Source organism: Micromys minutus (assembly GCF_963924665.1).
Source record: "Micromys minutus genome assembly, chromosome: 14".
Classification (NCBI taxonomy): domain Eukaryota; kingdom Metazoa; phylum Chordata; class Mammalia; order Rodentia; family Muridae; genus Micromys; species Micromys minutus.
This window is the reverse complement of record NC_137983.1, coordinates 54,472,858-54,489,532: the sequence shown is the minus strand read 5'-3', so window position 1 is coordinate 54,489,532 and position 16,675 is coordinate 54,472,858. Positions and strand designations below refer to the sequence as shown.

General features: G+C 42.9%; 1 protein-coding gene across 1 annotated transcript in view; it reads left to right on the top strand.

Annotated features, from left to right (window-relative positions):
• MYO16 (myosin XVI) overlaps window positions 1–16,675 on the top strand; it is a gene marked incomplete at both ends in the record, with an annotated part of 347,769 nt that overhangs the window by 99,794 nt on the left and 231,300 nt on the right. Inside the window, 4 exons of the mRNA XM_080928526.1 lie at window positions 1,281–1,406; window positions 3,977–4,052; window positions 6,268–6,421; window positions 14,545–14,695. Of these exons, the coding sequence (XP_080784652.1) occupies window positions 1,281–1,406; window positions 3,977–4,052; window positions 6,268–6,421; window positions 14,545–14,695 (507 nt within the window). The remainder of the gene's footprint in view (window positions 1–1,280; window positions 1,407–3,976; window positions 4,053–6,267; window positions 6,422–14,544; window positions 14,696–16,675) is intronic.

The window sequence follows — 16,675 nt, the reverse complement described above, 5'->3', positions numbered from 1 at the left end:
TGCTCGAAGGGTATTTCAATAGAAAATAATGCACATACAATCTTTGAAGATATGTTGGACAGCATAAATATATAAAGAATAAAACACTAAATATTTATACCACAGCCCAGAGGAGGCCTGTGAAAATGTGTTGATATATTTTCCCAACCATTTCTCCATATGCTGCTCTCTCAGATTTAAAATAAATGTTATGTGCTATCTGTGGACCAGGGATCTGCATGGTGTCTGGTTTCCTTCCCCATGTTTCCTTTAGTTTTGCCGTTGGTTGACTTACTGGAGGAGACTCGGTGGCTTGAGAGGATGGTACTCCAAGCTCAGTCTGCATGGCTTCTCTGGCGGGACTTGTACACACCACTGTACACTGCTCTAAACATCCGACCCTCCTGCTTGAAGCTCTGTCTGTGTTGCCCAGGAGTTGGCCAGAGTCCTTCAATCCACCTTGTAACTTGTAATTGTCTTGATTGTGACTTAAGTGACATCACTTCTGGACTCACTCCCCAACACTTTATCCATCAGCCCTGTGATTTCTGCTTTAGCTGAGAATCTGGGCTACTAGTCATTCCCATGACTGCAACCAAGACCTATAGGAGCTACCTGCTTGGGCTGTTTGTGCTGTGCCCCGTCTATGTGCCTCTGGGCTTCCGGTTACTTCTAATTCAGAGGACACTCAGCTGCTGCATGCAAGTGGTTAGCCTGTCCTAAAATGGTAGTAACCAGCTCAAAAGACTCTTGGACCCTTTTGTCTTAAACTCAAGTGGCACCTCTCATTACTAAAGTGTACCTAGGACGGGCAGTAACAGGCAGTTTGGCTAAGACAATACAATTTCACCAACACCCCAGGAGCCTCCAGAATACCTGCAACTCATTTCCTGTTTCTGTGTTTGCCTTTGAATCACCCTGTCCAGCACCAGAGGCAGCCTGTGGATCTGAGAGCCATCTGCAGGTCTTTGATGGGGGTGAGGGGGCAGGGGACATTGTCCATAGATTTAGTGGGGTGTTCAGCAGCTCAGGTGACAGTTGAAGGAGCTCATGGGGGAGTAGGGGTTACCTGGGAAAGTGACCAGTTATTCAGAATGGAAACAGTTCATAGTATTTCTTTCAAAATGTGCCAGTGATGACTTACACAAAGTAATAAAACTACATACCTCAGCTTTTTAAATTGTATACTGTCGTGTTTCTGATTCAACGCTTTATTAAATGGTTCTGCCTGAACTATTGAACTAATAACGGTGTGACTACTTCTTCCCAATGGAGGAATAACAAACGCACCCATGTTTCAGCTACACATGGCGTGTGCCAGTGGCTACAAAGAGGTGGCGCTGCTCATCTTAGAGCACGGTGGAAACCTCAATGGGACGGATGATGGATACTGGACGCCCCTGCATTTGGCAGCCAAGTATGGCCAGGTAAGGTGACTTTCTGAATCCTCCCTGAAACATTGCTGGACAATTAATGGAAGAAAACTTCATACTTAATTTGGATTTTCTTCCAATTTATATGCTAATAATTATATAATTTGACTCCTAATGGCATCATTTTACTATACAAATAATTTAATAAGAAAAGGTATTTACTTTCTCAAGGGCGCAGGAAGCTTCACCCTCCTTTGGGCTCTGTACACCACAGCTGAGCTCACTGGAGAAGTACATAGCAGCCATAAATGTCCTTCACAGAACTAATGCAGTTTCCATACTATAACGTGGTGAGCCAGTCACGCAAGTCTCTTAGCGTTCCGTTTGTTTTCCGCACATTGTAGATCTAAAGTGAAATGACATTTTATGTCCCATTTTACTCTGTAAATTACACTTCACTTTAATGAATAAAAGATGTTGAATTAGCACTATGAGCTGCTGTGACCAATTGCACAAGAAAAGCACCTTCAATGATCAGATATTTGTCTTGGCTCAAGGACATTGAGGGGACAGCCCATAGCCACTTGTGTCCACACCCTCAGGCAGAATACAGTGGAAGCAGAAGGGGTTGTTTCTTTGGGGTATCTTTACTGTATGTTCTCAAACTACCTGTTCCAATCCCATAAACTGAAGAACTACAGGAAAATGCTTCTCTCTGACTGAAAATGGTTACAGTAGAAAGAAACGAGAAAACGGGCAGAGCAGGATCTTTACCTCCTCGTGTTGGTACGTCATTGTGTGATAGGTGTGGTGTTTCCAGATTTGCCTCCTCCCAGAAATGGCTCCTGAACACCTTGCAGTTAACAGTCACAGCTCCCCAGAAACAGCTCACCCCAGCCTGGAAGCCGGCTGCTCACCTTGTACAAATAACAAAACTTCTCATCCGGCACAACCCTGCTCACTGCTGGACTCGGTGCACAGTCATGGCATGTGGGTGGTGGCCTCAGTGTCAGCCATCCGTCTGCTCGTACAGACATACTGGCTGTAAGTGCACACTAGGAGCCTGTCAATGAGCTGTGCTGTTCAATCAATGATCTTATCTACAATAAACGTCAGAAAGGAAAGCAATGTTCTTTAAATCACCTTTCCAGAGAGGTGTGTTTGCCTTCCTGCTGGGATGCAAATGCTTTTCAGTATTTCAACAAAAATGAATTGCTCATTTTCTTAGACAAACATTTTGTATTCTCTTTAGTTTCTAAGATATCTAAATAGTATATATTTTCTGGATGTAGTTTTATTCCAAACTAATATTTTTCATTAATCCATTTATTTACCTTACGCCCCAAATTGAAGCCCTCCTCCTCCCAGTTCTCCCCTTACAAAGCCCCTCCCCCATCCTTCTCTGAGAAGGGTGAGGACCTCCTGGCTATCACCCCACACTGTCACGTGAATTCACTGCAGGACTGGACACATCCTCTCCCACTGAGGCCAGACAAGGCAGCCCAGTTAGGGGAAGGAACAGTATCCACAGACAGGTAACAGAGTCAGGGACAGCCCCCTCTCCAGTTGTTGGGAGACCCTCATGAAGACCAAGCTACACTTTTGCTGTATATATGCAGGGGGCCTAGGTCCAGCTCATGTATGCTCTTTGGATGGTGGTTTGGTCTCAGGGAGCCCCCAAGAGTCTAGGTTACGCCAAACTATTTTAAAGTCAGAAGTTTAGCTTAAATATCTTTGTACATGGAGCAAGTTATTACATATTATGGCTAATAAGACTTTAATAAAATAATATTTGCACTCTGGAACCAGATCTTTTCTGTGACTTTGATGAATGACTAAAAAGAATAAAACAAAAAAAAAATGGAAGCAAAATACTCAAAAGTAAATTATGTTTCCACAAAACATCATAATAGAAGGAACTTTAATGTACAAAATGTCCTTTTCAGAATCTTTGGAGTTAAACCCTGTTTGATAATTTTTCCTAGTATAGAAATTCTGAATTAGTTTGGCTGTCTGGCATGTTCTGGGAAGAACCTGGGAATAGTAAAAATGCCAAGAACGACATTATCCTGTCTCCTGCCATGTCAGGAACCTCTACAGGGAAGTGACCCTATGCATTAATTGATGAGTTATTAGTACCCTGGGTAAGTACCCACTGATGGTCCTTAGTGTCCTGGGTACTTACTGATGGTTCTTACTGCCCTGGGTAGTTACTGATGGTCTTTACTGCCCTGGGTACTGATGGTCCTTACTGCCCTGGGTACTTACTGATGGTTCTTAGTACCCTGGGTACTTACTGATGGTTCTTAGTACCCTGGGTAGTTACTGATGGTCCTTACTGCCCTGGGTATTTACTGATGGTTTTTAGTACCATGGGTACTTACTGATGGTTCTCAGTGCCCCCGGTACTGGGTACTTACTGAATCTGATACTCAGTGGTCTAGGTACTTCCTGACTCAGGTCCTAAGTGCCCTGGGTACTTACTTATTCTGATCCTTAGTACCCTGGGTATTTGCTGATGGGTCCTCAGCATTCTTGGTATTTACTGATATGATCTCAGTGTCCTTGTACTTACTGATGGGTCCTTCATGGCAGTGCTGATCAAAATTGTCTTCATGCTGCAGACAGCTCTGGTGAAACTCCTTCTGGCACATCAGGCAAACCCCCACCTTGTGAACTGCAATGGGGAGAAACCATCAGGTAGGTTGGAGCAGGCTGAGAGCCTTCTTTTGTCATGGACACAACTCATCCATCACTGGTGCAGTGTGAAGTATGAGTGGGCACACACACACACACACACACACACACACACACACACACACACGGCTCCATAAGGGTTCTCCTCACTGCTTTGTGGGATGCCAACAGCAGTAGGTAAAGTGAGCCTGAGACCACCTTCCTTTCACAGTTTTTACACACTGAGCCTAGACTAGACACACATCAGCCCACATCACTGCAGAACCTCTTTGCCTACTATCTCCTTTGTTACTTTGCTCCCAGCTACTCACCTATTCTGACACTTAGTCTCATAGTATTTCCTTGTGACTATTTAGACTTCAGCACAAAAGTTAGTCTGGTGCTAACTTAGATCTCCAACCTCTTGATTTCAGAAGGGTAAATGCTTCTGAAGACTTCTGTAATCCTCTTTGCCACTAATACACTCCTGCATCTAATGCTCTCAGTTCTGTAGCATTTAAAACTGAACATCAGCTACTTCTCAACACTATTTTTGCCATATTAATAGGAGAATTCAAATAACAAAGAAATGTCTTGGGTAAGAAAGTGATCTTTAGAACAAAATAATTCCTATTTTTTCTTATATATGTGCCCTTTCTGATTACAAAGCTTTTCATGTTTCAACTCCCAGACTAATTACTGCTAGGAGTAAGTGAAAACCGTGGAGGGGGACTTAGGAGTAAGTGAAAACCCGTCGGGGGGACTCATTCTCACATCTTTATTGGAGTTAAAGTGCTTGCTGTTGGTGGCTTTGGTGTGTTTGCTAAAATAAACCAAAGGTCTAACAAACTCGAGGGAACAGTTCTCAGTTGCCTCCGGCTTTAGAGCTAAGCTAATACCAGTGAGAGTCTAAGAATCTTGTCATGAACTGATATTGTTTTACTTAATTTAATACTTTAAACCTAATCATAAGGATTAAAATGGCAGCTGCTGTGTGGTATGTACCTACAATCCCAGCACTCGAGGGCGGAAGCTGGAGTTCAGGGCCAACCAGGGCCCTATACTGAGCACCAGACAAGTGAGACAGCACAGTGGGACCCTGTCTAAAATGCATCAAATCAAACAAAAAAAAAATACAAATTTAAAAAATTGTAGCTTTTCCTCTTAAAAACACATTTGCTGGCTTTGTCTCTCACCAGACTGTCAGGAGATTTCATGACCAAATGCCCATTCTCAGCTTCTCCACAGACACGAAGGTGTGATGACCCTCAAACCTCTGCCTGTCTGTCCTGCCATCCTCGTGTTGTCTCATGGCTACTGCCATGTGTTACACAGCCAAGTCCCAGCAGCAGCTGACTCCCGTGCACAAAGATTCAGACAGCCTGCAGTCTGCCATCTTCCCAGCTCCTCGTTCATAGAACCTTGGCAATGAGACATGGCAGTAGGCTTGGCATAGAACCCCATAAGTGTGTGTGTTCATTAAATGAAGGCTACTGTGGTATTTATTGTGCAGTTTAGTGTGTAAGTGTACCAGGAATGCAGCCTCCCAGTGAGGCAGCTTCTCCCTTCCCACTGCTCTTTGATGCTAGATCAGTCATGGCAGGAACAACGTCTCATGTGCTAGTGAATTTGACAACCCCATAAAGCCACTCACTTCAGATGTACAGACACCTGTGGCTGCCCGACTTGGTGTGGATGGGGAAGTGCTGCCTCCACAGGGCTCTCAGCCGGTGCCAATGCAGGTCCTTCAGAGTCACCAGGTCTCATGACAGTTACTGCTGACTATACATTTGAATGATGCACATCCGTACCACAGCCCACGTGTGTCCAGTGGTCACTAGTTAAAGACCCCAGTGATTGACATTTTCAACAGAACACAAAAGGCCATGGCGAGCAGCCAGAAGTGCTACAATGTCACAAGGAAGAGCTACAATCTGTGTGGGGAGCCAGTGGAACCAGCACACATATTCTTCCAAGTTTAGCTTCCCTGTGACTTTTCCTTTCCCCATTATTACCCACTGCACATTTATACTTATTTTGTGTATAGTTCAGTGCCTCCTTGGTGTGTGACAGGGTTGGAAAATGTCAGACTCAGATATTTCTCTCTCCTTTACACTTCTTGATGGGCTTAGCATATTAGCGATCAATCCATTCCGAGTTGGAGCACGTCTGAGTTGTGAGAGCACATGCCGCTCTGTCCCTCCACTGCCGTGTCTAACATGCTTGCTGTGCCCCGTAGACATTGCTGCCTCTGAGGCCATCGAGGAGATGCTGCTGAAAGCCGAAATCGCCTGGGAAGAGAAAATGAAAGAGTCTCCATCTGTCCCTAGCTTAGCACAGGAGGAGCTGTATGATGAGATCCTTCATGACCTTCCGGATCTTTCCAGTAAGCTGTAAGTGCTTTCATCCCAGTGGGCTGCGGCAGCTGGACAATCCTCTGGAAGCCCACTGTCTCCACCACTTCTCTCTGTCACCCGCCATTGCATAGAGAGGAGCTCCTGTCTCTCTGCCCAAAGGTTTACAAGTGCTGTGGCTGTTTATCAGCACATTTACCAAAAATTCCATTGCTGACGATGTGTTCGGCATAACTCAAGACATTAGCATGACCTCAGAAGGCATCAGTGTATGATGGAACCAACAAGTTCCAGGCAACTCTGACAGCAGTGTCCTGATCATTCCTCTACAGTTGAGCTGAACTCATGTAAACTATCCAGCGATTATCATAATGGCTGACTGTTCTGAAGTAGCAAATGCAAAGATGCCTTAATTCTCTCCTAAATATAAATGTAATGAGTCCACACTATCCAAAAAAAAAAAAAAAAAAAAAATGATGATGCTTAAAGTTGTTGAGTGGTGGAGTGAAGGTTGACTTTGCTTTCACGGTCACACCTTGAGACAGTAACACCGAATGTGGCTGATGAGGTAACCAAGGTAGGTTGCTCTAATTAAAGAACTGGAGCATACGAGTGTACTTGACTCACAATATGATTCCCATTCTTGCTCTGAGTCCTCTGGCTTCTCAGCCACTCAATGTATAACCCAAAGCCTCACGAGCTGCCCTGAATAGAAAAGGCAGAAAGCACACCAACAGTCAGTGTGACAGGAGACAGGGGCCAACAGGGACAGACTGTTCATGGCTAAAGGGTGTTCTGAGAGGCTGGTATGGTTTTTTTTCTTTTAAATAAAGGTAGCTGTGACCGTAACTGATTCACTCGGCCTCGGCATTGTGCTATGCCTTCCCAAATATGTAGACAGCAAAACATAAACAAAGGTGAGGTTGCCAACAGCACATCATGCGTGGAGACGGGGATTAAGGGGCCCTAAGCACACCTGAACAATTGACACCTCCCAGAACATGGAGGAGGGACAGCCATTGCTCTGAACTGTGTACAAAATAGTGAGCTCATCCCGGCTGCATAGCTGTACAAACAGTCCTGGCAAAAATCAGTGAGACCCACAACACAGCAAGAAGACATGCATGTGGGAAGGGGTTCTGTGGGAAGATGGGGGTAGAGGAGAATAGAAGCTGGAGAGAGAGAGAGAGAGAGAGAGAGACAGAATGCCCAGATACATGTGTGAAATTGTCTAAGAACAAAATTGTCAACAAAAAAGAAAAACTTTAAAGGGTAAACAAGATTACATTGAGTAGGTAAACATTCGCCTTTGTATGGTTCATAGCTTCTTTTGTGTTTTGTTTTAAAGGTGAAAGAAAATATGCAGTTCTAATTGATGCCTCTTGTGGCTTTCCTATTATTGACGAAACAATGGATTAATCTGGTTATGAGCAGAATAATCAATGGCTTGTTTGTTCTACATGGTTAAACGTGGTCTGATTCCATTGTCCTCCTGTTGCCTGTGGTAAATAGTACATGAATGAAGCCAGCGTGGTTGGCGTCTGAGTACTTTCCACGTCTTTCTTTCTTTCTTTCTTTCTTTCTTTCTTTCTTTCTTTCTTTTTTTCTTCCTGTCTGTCTTTCTTCCTGTCTGTCTGTCAGTCTTTTTTTTCTTTCTTTGTAGTTCTCAGTTGTGACATGTTTTATCTGGTCATTTCTGCTGTGCGGTAATGAATACAGATAACAACAAGCAAACGTGATAAAACCCGATTGAAGTGTGTGCTTGTGTTGCGGGCTTGGGTTTCCATGGGGGGCCATTCTTTTGAGCTTCCAGTAATCAGCAGAATTTGCTGCAAGGCTAGGTGGAAGTGAGCACCCCGAGTCTGGAGGAAGCACAGTTTCGGGGGTCAGGCTGATGGAGGGGATGGAGCGCGTTGATACTGTGTCTCAACAGTGGCTTTTCATTTGGATACATTTCTGAAACATGGTGGCAACTTTTCTGTGGGAAACAACCAGTGTATTACCAAAGGCAAGAAGTGCCATGAGTCACTGACTGATGCTTTACCCATGAGCCCCTTTCTTCCTACCCAGATGTGCACAGACCTCGATCCCACCTCCTTTTGGAACAAACTTGGAATTTAATTTCTTTCTCTTTCTCCTCCTCCTCCCTCCTTCCCTCTCTCTCTCTCTCCACGCCCCCCTCCATCTCCCTCTCTCTCCCCATCCACCTCTCATGGAGTTCCAGTAAACTGGGTGCTGTTCCTCTACACCATCCACGCTGATTGGAATGATGTGTTCATTTTTATTTTTTCTCTGCTCTCTCCTCCTTTTCCCTCTTTCCCTCCTCCTCCTCTGCCTCCTTTTCCTCATTACTTCCTCCATCACACTATTAATCAAGACCCAAACCAGGGTCTCACAAACATTGAGCCAATGTGCCAGTGAGCCAAGCCTCTTCACACCAGGCATGCCATTGAAGCTTTGCTGACCTACACTTTGTTATGAGATCTCACCTTACACCTGCTTGTAGAGACCTTGAGCTTTAGGAAAACAAAGGAAAAGTTTGCAAACCTTCAAAGCAACAGTGGGAAAGCAAACAGGGGATGGAACATGCTTGTCTTTCTCTGCTCTGGTCAGGCAGTCATGAGCTGACCACAGTTATTCCTTTAATGTCATTGTGCCATACCTGAGACAGAGTGGGGTGCATTCATCGGTCATGAAGGGACCATACAAAGAGTTCCACGAGGGTGTTTTGGCTTCTGTGACTTGGCTCCTTATAAACAGAAGTTTGTAGGTGCCCTGATGCACCTTTTCTTCCTTGTGAAAGTGCAAGTGGGAACTCTTGAAAGCATTAGCCATGAGCAGGCTGCATTCTCCTCAACATGACCTGGGAACAAACCCCTAGTCAGTGTCTTGGGGAACTTCAGATCACTATCTATCTGCACAATCAAAATTCACAGAAGCTGAGACTTCCTCCCAGGCCACAACCAGAGGCTGCATTTTCATCCACCTGCACATCAGGTGGTAGCTCCCAGCTCTGAATGACAGCGTGTCAGCACCCTGATGGACTAAATGCACTCTCATGTCCCCAACCCTCATTCAGCAGGCTTTGCAGTACTTCCTCTGCACAAGGCTTGCTCATCTCCCTGTCCACTCCAACCCTGACTTTCCATTCTTGTGCAGAGTACATTTAAGCAGCATTATTAAGAGTAGAGTGATTCTCTCTGGGAGTTCATAGTACAAGAAACACGTCATTTCTGCTCCAACTCTTGAGTACTTTTGTGTAGTGAGTCACGATGTCATAACCAGACCAATGATATATCTACCACACACCCTGTCAGAAATGCCTATCTTTAAACATTAATAAGCAGGAAAGTTTGTGCTGCTGGTTAATCTCATGGTCCCTGAGCCCAGAGACTAAGACAAATTCTTCCAGTTTAAATCCACTCTAGTTGAAGACTCACATTCTACTTTGGTTAAAACAGGAAAACCCAGTATAAGATGGCTTGTGTGTATGTGTTTTTTTTTTTTTTCCTTCAGCATAGTATTTTTTAATGAGTTAGTAGATTGCTGTTTCTACAACAATTCACACATCAATATTGCCTTACTTTTAAGAAGAATTTCACAACCACAGATCTCATCTAATGTATACATCCGCTCATATATCCACATAATAATAAATTCTAAAGGGCACTCAGCCCACTAAGCATCAGATATTATACTACCTGGTGAAAGCTCTACAGGATAGAATTATAAAGTTTTAATAAAACCATCAATCAATTCCTGAGGAATTTTTCTTAGGAGGGAAATCTGGGGCTTGGGAGATAGTTTTTGGTCTTATTGTATTGTTCTTCTATTTCCATTTTAGAAATAAAATCCCATTCAGCATATTTCCTGCAGGCACTGTTTCCTTTTTCCTATTGCTTTGTGTTGTTGTTGTTGTTGCTGTTGTTGTTGATCAAAATAAGTGTTGACTAGAACCTAGCAGAGGGCAAAGTCTGGTCTTTGTCATTGCCTTCCCATGTGGAATTCTTCAAGGTGGGGCAGCGCTTACTTGAAGGCCTGGCATGAGGTCGCTTTCATTTCCTAGAGAACCTACTACAGTTGTTTCTTCTGATCCTCACCGGTAAATTTCTATTACAAATATTGTCCCTTTTGTACTCAAAGTAAGTCTTGTTTGTTGAAGATAAGCCAGGAAGTGCACAAAACATCATTAATTAGCCTTGCAGAGAAGCGACATCAGGACAGACAGAACTTCCTATAGAGACTTCACTCAAGACTGAAATGTGGGGAGAAATGGGCTTGATTCTGCTGAACTCGGCTCTTTCCTGAGAGCCGGTGGAAGTGCTTAGTGATGCCGGGAGGAGGATGCGCAGAGGTGTGGCCAGGGACACATGACATCAATACAGGCAGCAAAACTGTGAGACTGTAATTATCATAAAAGTCTTCCAATTATACTCTACTCCCCAGCAAATACGCAAATCGTTTATATCTGTATATTGACTAACAGTAAATGATTGTAGCAAATTCAAAAATACATTTACAGCAGCTCTGGACTTGGGTTGTGCTGAAACAAAGGCAGCCAGTCATGTGGAAGGTTTCACTTATGAAAGCGATGGAATACTGATGGGAGAAACTAGCAAAGACCAGAACAGACCAGTCGAGAGTTCTCCAGAATGACAAAATTCTACATGGCTAGCATTGAAATTCTCTTTAAATCCGTTCGTCAATTAAACACATTCATCAAAATCCTGACAGGCATTTCTGTGAAAATTGGTGTAGATTCTGAGTTTCACATAAATATGCTAAGTGCAGTGAATAGCCAAAAGAAAAAAATCTTAAAAGCAAACAAAGTTGGCTGTTCTGTGTGAGTTAGTACTTCCTGAGACAGGGCATCCATCAAATCAATGCATCAGCCTATTGATGCAGTACAGGAGAGAACCCTCAAATAGACTCACCAATGGCCAACTGATTCTCACCAGCAGATACAGATAATTAGTTGAGGAAAGACTGGCGTTGTTCTCAAAATGGGTGCTGAAACACCCAGACTGTAAGAGAAGACACCAAGCTGTGATTTATGGAAAGTCATGTAAACACAAGGAAGCACAGAGCTAGAAATTCCAGAATAAAGACTTGCTGATCTTGGGTTGAGGAAATAATTCTTAGATAAGACATAAAAAAGGAAAACCTGAAAATGAAAAGTAAATTGAGTATATTGTTATGGAAATAAACTGATAGAAATATAGGGAGGAAGAATATCTTCAAGTGTTCATCTAAATATTTGTGTCTAGAATATAGACTATTATCTAAAAGTGGAGAGTATCACCCAACACTTTACTAAAGAGACACCACCAGGAACTGTAAAAGAACAAAAATACCCAAATCAATTCTGAGCATAAAGCTGGAAGTATCTCGTTCCTGAGTTCAAACTCCTCTACAGACCCGTCTTAATCAGGATGGAACTGGATTGGAATAGTTAGAGAAGTAGGAGAGAAGAGGGCCACAGAAGGGGAATTAAGCAGGTATGGGCAGCTGGGCCTTCCCAGCAACTCACAGAGGGAGGCATGGCCTTCCATGTAAGTGGCTCTGTGATAGCTGGACACCTGCACGCGGGAGGATGACCATATGAACGTGTTCTTTACATTACACCTATAGAGACGTAAAATGGAGGCTAACGAAGGTGAAATGTGTGCTTTCTAAGCACAGGAGCCCACGGAGAGAACAAGGAGAGCTTCCTTAACACGGACTTAGACTGTTATTTTGGATCTTTTTTTCATATATGATACCAGAAGCACAAAGAACAAAAGCAAATGTCCCCAAGAGGGACTCCGCCACCCCTGAAAACATCTGCACAGAAAAATATGTCACTAAGGCCATTAACACGACCTGGCAGGCAAAGGCATCTGCCACCAAGCCTCATGACACAAATATTGCATATGTACACGGACAAACACATACGTGTCATGTTGTGCATGGCCACACCCCACACACAATCAGTCAGTCCACCAATCAACCAACCAGTGTACTTTTAAATATATAAAACAAAACAAAGTTGCAAACCTCATAAATGATAAATATAAAAAATAAACGAGTTCAAAGAACTCAATAGCAAATAACAAGAAAGCAAAACAAACAAACAAAACATAAAATTAAAAAAAACAAAGCAGTTTTAAGGCTTCATTCAGTAAGTCCCAGAGAAGATGCACCATAGGCCAAAAGTCTTCAGGAAAGTGCCTGGTATCTCTAACCTCAAATAAACAGAGGTCAGAACCCCAGAGAGACAAAGACCCTACCACCCCTGTAAGGACGCTGCTATGGAGACCTGAGGCAGTGCTGAGGAGGGAGTGGAAGGAGGGGACCTGTGCTCTGGCTGGGAAACCATAGAGGTTGCTCAGAAAATTAAAATTTACCTGCCTTGTGACCCTGGAATCCTGGAACTTCTGGGCCTTAACTGGAAAGAAATGAGGTAGGGGTCCTCAAAGACCCACTTATTCTCTGTGCTCACAACAGTGTTCTTCATAATGAGTAATACAATAGAGTAAAATTCTCAGGGCCAATTCTCAGGGAGATCAGAACTCCGGGCCAAGTCTACATTGGGAGACTATCAAACTATGAAGATAATCTTCCCCAGCAAAATAGGATAAGCCCGAGACGCCTCACATGAGATAGAGTAAGGCAGACCAACAAACACTCATACTTACAACCTGGCTCAGGCAGAAACTCTGAAGGCAAATCTGAAAGGAGCAGAGGGCACAACAGTGCTCGCTGAGAACTGGGAATCATGGGTCAACATCGGCTGTAAATGAACAACACTATTGCGGTAACGTTGCTGTCACCACCACACACTCCTTAAACAATGTCAGGTAGTCAACTCAATAAAGCAAGTCTTGGGTTTGGTGAGAATAGGGCATTCTCCCAACAGTGATTGATTGGGCAGGGTCCATCCCATTACAAGTGGTGCCATCCCTGGGCTAGTGGTCCTGGGTTCTATAAGAAAGCATGCTGGGCAAGACTTGAGGAGCAAGTCATTAAGCAGCACCCCTCCATGGCCTCTGCATCAGCTCCTGACTCCAGGTTCCTGCCCTGCTTGAGTTCCAGTCCTAAACTGGCTTTGATGGTGAACAGTTGTGTGAAACCATGGGTGAAATAAACCCTTTCTTCCCCACATTGCTTCTGGTCACAGTGTTTTATCACAGTAATAGAAACATTGAGACAGTGAGAGACACAGTCTCAAAGTTAGGTAGAGAAACAATTGAGGATATCAACCTTAGCTTGCTCATATTCCTCTGTAAGCACACACACACACACACACACACACACACACACCCAGAGAGAGAGAGAGAGAGAGAGAGAGAGAGAGAGAGAGAGAGAGAGAGAGAGAAAGAGAACACTGTACTGTATGTCTACAACAAAACAGTTTTACTTCATATGAGACAGATACACTTAAAATTCGACAGAACAAGTTCAGCCAGCTCTAACCAGAGCTATCCACTCCTACGCATCAGAAGACACAAGTGTTTGCATACATTCACTTGATAAAATGGGTGTGCATTTCTGCTTGAACGCTCACATTAAAGGAGATTGTTCTTAAACGTTGTTGTAAAGTGTCATGTCACAAACCCAGTAATTATTTTGTGGTGAATATTACAAATTCAGGGCTTGCAGTAGCTTTTGTTTATCTCTCTTTGCCTTGTTTGAATTGTTTGGAAGTTACCAGCATTTTTCTGTTTCTAATGTGGCAGTCCTTCAACTTAATTTTTTTTTTTACTCTTATACAATACAAACTCAAATTATTGCCTATGGCTCTGAACATTAAATCTTATACCCACTGTATTTTAATCATGATTCTAATTTTTTTCATTTGTTTACAAATCCGTTTTCACATTTAAATTCAGTGCCTAGTACAACTGTGCACTTCAAACATATTCAAATTACCTATTGATCTTTCTATTACAGTTAAATGTATCCTGGTAAACATTTTCTTTTGGAGTTGAAATAAATGCATTTCTTTTCAGAAGTAAAACTGAATGACAGGTGGACTGACATGAAAATGTTCCATTTCTGCAGCTTATAGGACATGTTTTTCTCTGAGTAAACATAACTTCTGTGGCCCAGTCTTGTGGAGCTTTTGATTGATACAGCAGTGTTTTAAGAAAACTAATTATGGTATTGATTGTCTCTTGTAGAAGTCCCCTGGTGCTACCAATTGCCAAGCAAGACAGTTTACTGGAAAAAGACATTATGTTCAAAGACACAACAAAAGGTCTCTGCAAGCAGGAATCCCAGGACGGCCCTCCTGAGACCAGCATGGTGAGCAGCTGCAGCAAGCCAGAGCAGGTAACCGTGCAAGGTCACTGTGCAGACCTACAGCGTTCAAAGCTGCTGTCTGCCATCTCACACTCAAGGATAAATTATAAATGCACAGGGCAGGGTTCTGTTCAAAGTTTCTGCCAATGTGGCCATCCTACTGTCACTAATAAATACAGTTGCTGTTTAATTTTAGAGAAGTTTAAATTTTACAATTAATAATTAACCCATATCTTATTATTATATATTTTCAGGTGTCTTTGAAAATATTGTTGTACCTTCTTTCTGCCTTTCTGTCTCTTCAGCTATCCAAGGTCAAAGATGTGCTCAGAGGCGTTTCATTTTTAAAGAAGTTATGATGTCTCCTCTCTCTCTCTCTCTCTCTCTCTCTCTCTGTGTGTGTGTGTGTGTGTGTGTGTGTGTGTATGTGTATGTGTATGTGTGTGTGTGCATGTAGTACTTAAGACCTAATGCCTGATTTAGGGGAGGTTGCTTTGCTGTTTTGAAGGGTTATAAGCTTGAGAAATACAAATTAGTAAGTTTCCTTCTTCCTGTACAGAAGTAAATGATTTCCTGTGCTAGGTGCTTTGTGAATAGCAGGCAGAGTCAAGTTCATTCTGGTTCCTGTTTCAGTGTCCCTAATTCAGAATACTTTATTTTATTCATTTTTCAAAAGACTCTCTGTTCTAGTGCCAGTTTTCTGACAGTGAAGAAAGAATGTCCTGACAAAGGAAACTTAAGGGACAATGTTCATTTTAGCTCACAGTCCCCAGTTACAATCGATCAATTCAGGGAAGTCAAGGCAGCTATGCACACCACAGCCTTAGTCAAGAACAAAGAGAATAAATACATCTTTGCTCACTCGCTCGCTCTCAGCTAACATCCTTATTCTTAAGCTCAGAATACACTCTGCCTAGGGAATGTCAGCGCCCACAGTGGGCCATGACTTTCTCCCTTGTAGATATGCCTACATTATCAACCTGATCTGGGTAGTTCCTCACTAACACTCCCTTTGCAGGTAATTCTATGTCGTGCCGAATTGACAGGTAAACTGACCAGGATACCCTTTATTAACTCACTATTAACGTGTAATTTAAATTGCTTAAGATAATTCAAAGAAACCAAGAAATGTCTGGAAGGGGTCATTTTATTGCCATTGTTTTGAAGTATTTTGTTGACTGGCTTACAGAAGTCTGTGGAAACTGGCATCGGTTAGACTTTCCCACTACTGAAGCTCACTGACAGAGTCACTTCAATGCAGTTACAATCCTCACGTGCCCCGTGCAGTGAAAATATGTAAATTGTTCTATGCTACCACTAATTTGGCTTCAAGCTATTAAATATATCTGAGTCTATTCATCGCACAACCATCAGTGGTTTAATCAAAGAAGCACAAACCTGGACCATTCTTTGATGTAAATGCTGAGATTTGGGCCTCTATGTAGACAAATTAATAATAGGTTGTAAGTGATCATTTAACATGGGGTTTCTAGAAGACAAACATGTTCTCAAAAACTAATAAGGCTTTTACAGTATCCCAGCACAGAGGCAGGACCTTCCTTGTGGGTGGTCTCTGTGTTCTGACTGCCATCTCTTATGTATCCTTGATGTAAAAACACAGTGATCATTTTGGAGGACATGGTGGGGATTTTGGATTACTGACCTGTAAAATTTACTAAATCTACTAAGGGCCACCCGAAATCCAGGTCACAGACATTTCAGTCAAGGAGCCACTAGATGGATGGTTTCTCCTCCTCCTTCTCATCATCATCATCTTATTATTATTATTATTATTATTATTATTATTATTATTATTATTATTATTTATTGGATATTTTCTTTACTTACATTTCAAACATTATCCCATTTCCCAGTTTCCCCTCTGGAATTCCCCTATCCCATCCACCCCCTGCCTCTATGAGAGTGCTCCCCCACCCATCCATCAACTCCCTCCCACCTCCCGTCCCTGGCATTCCCCTATACTGGGGTATTGAGCCTTCACAGGGACAA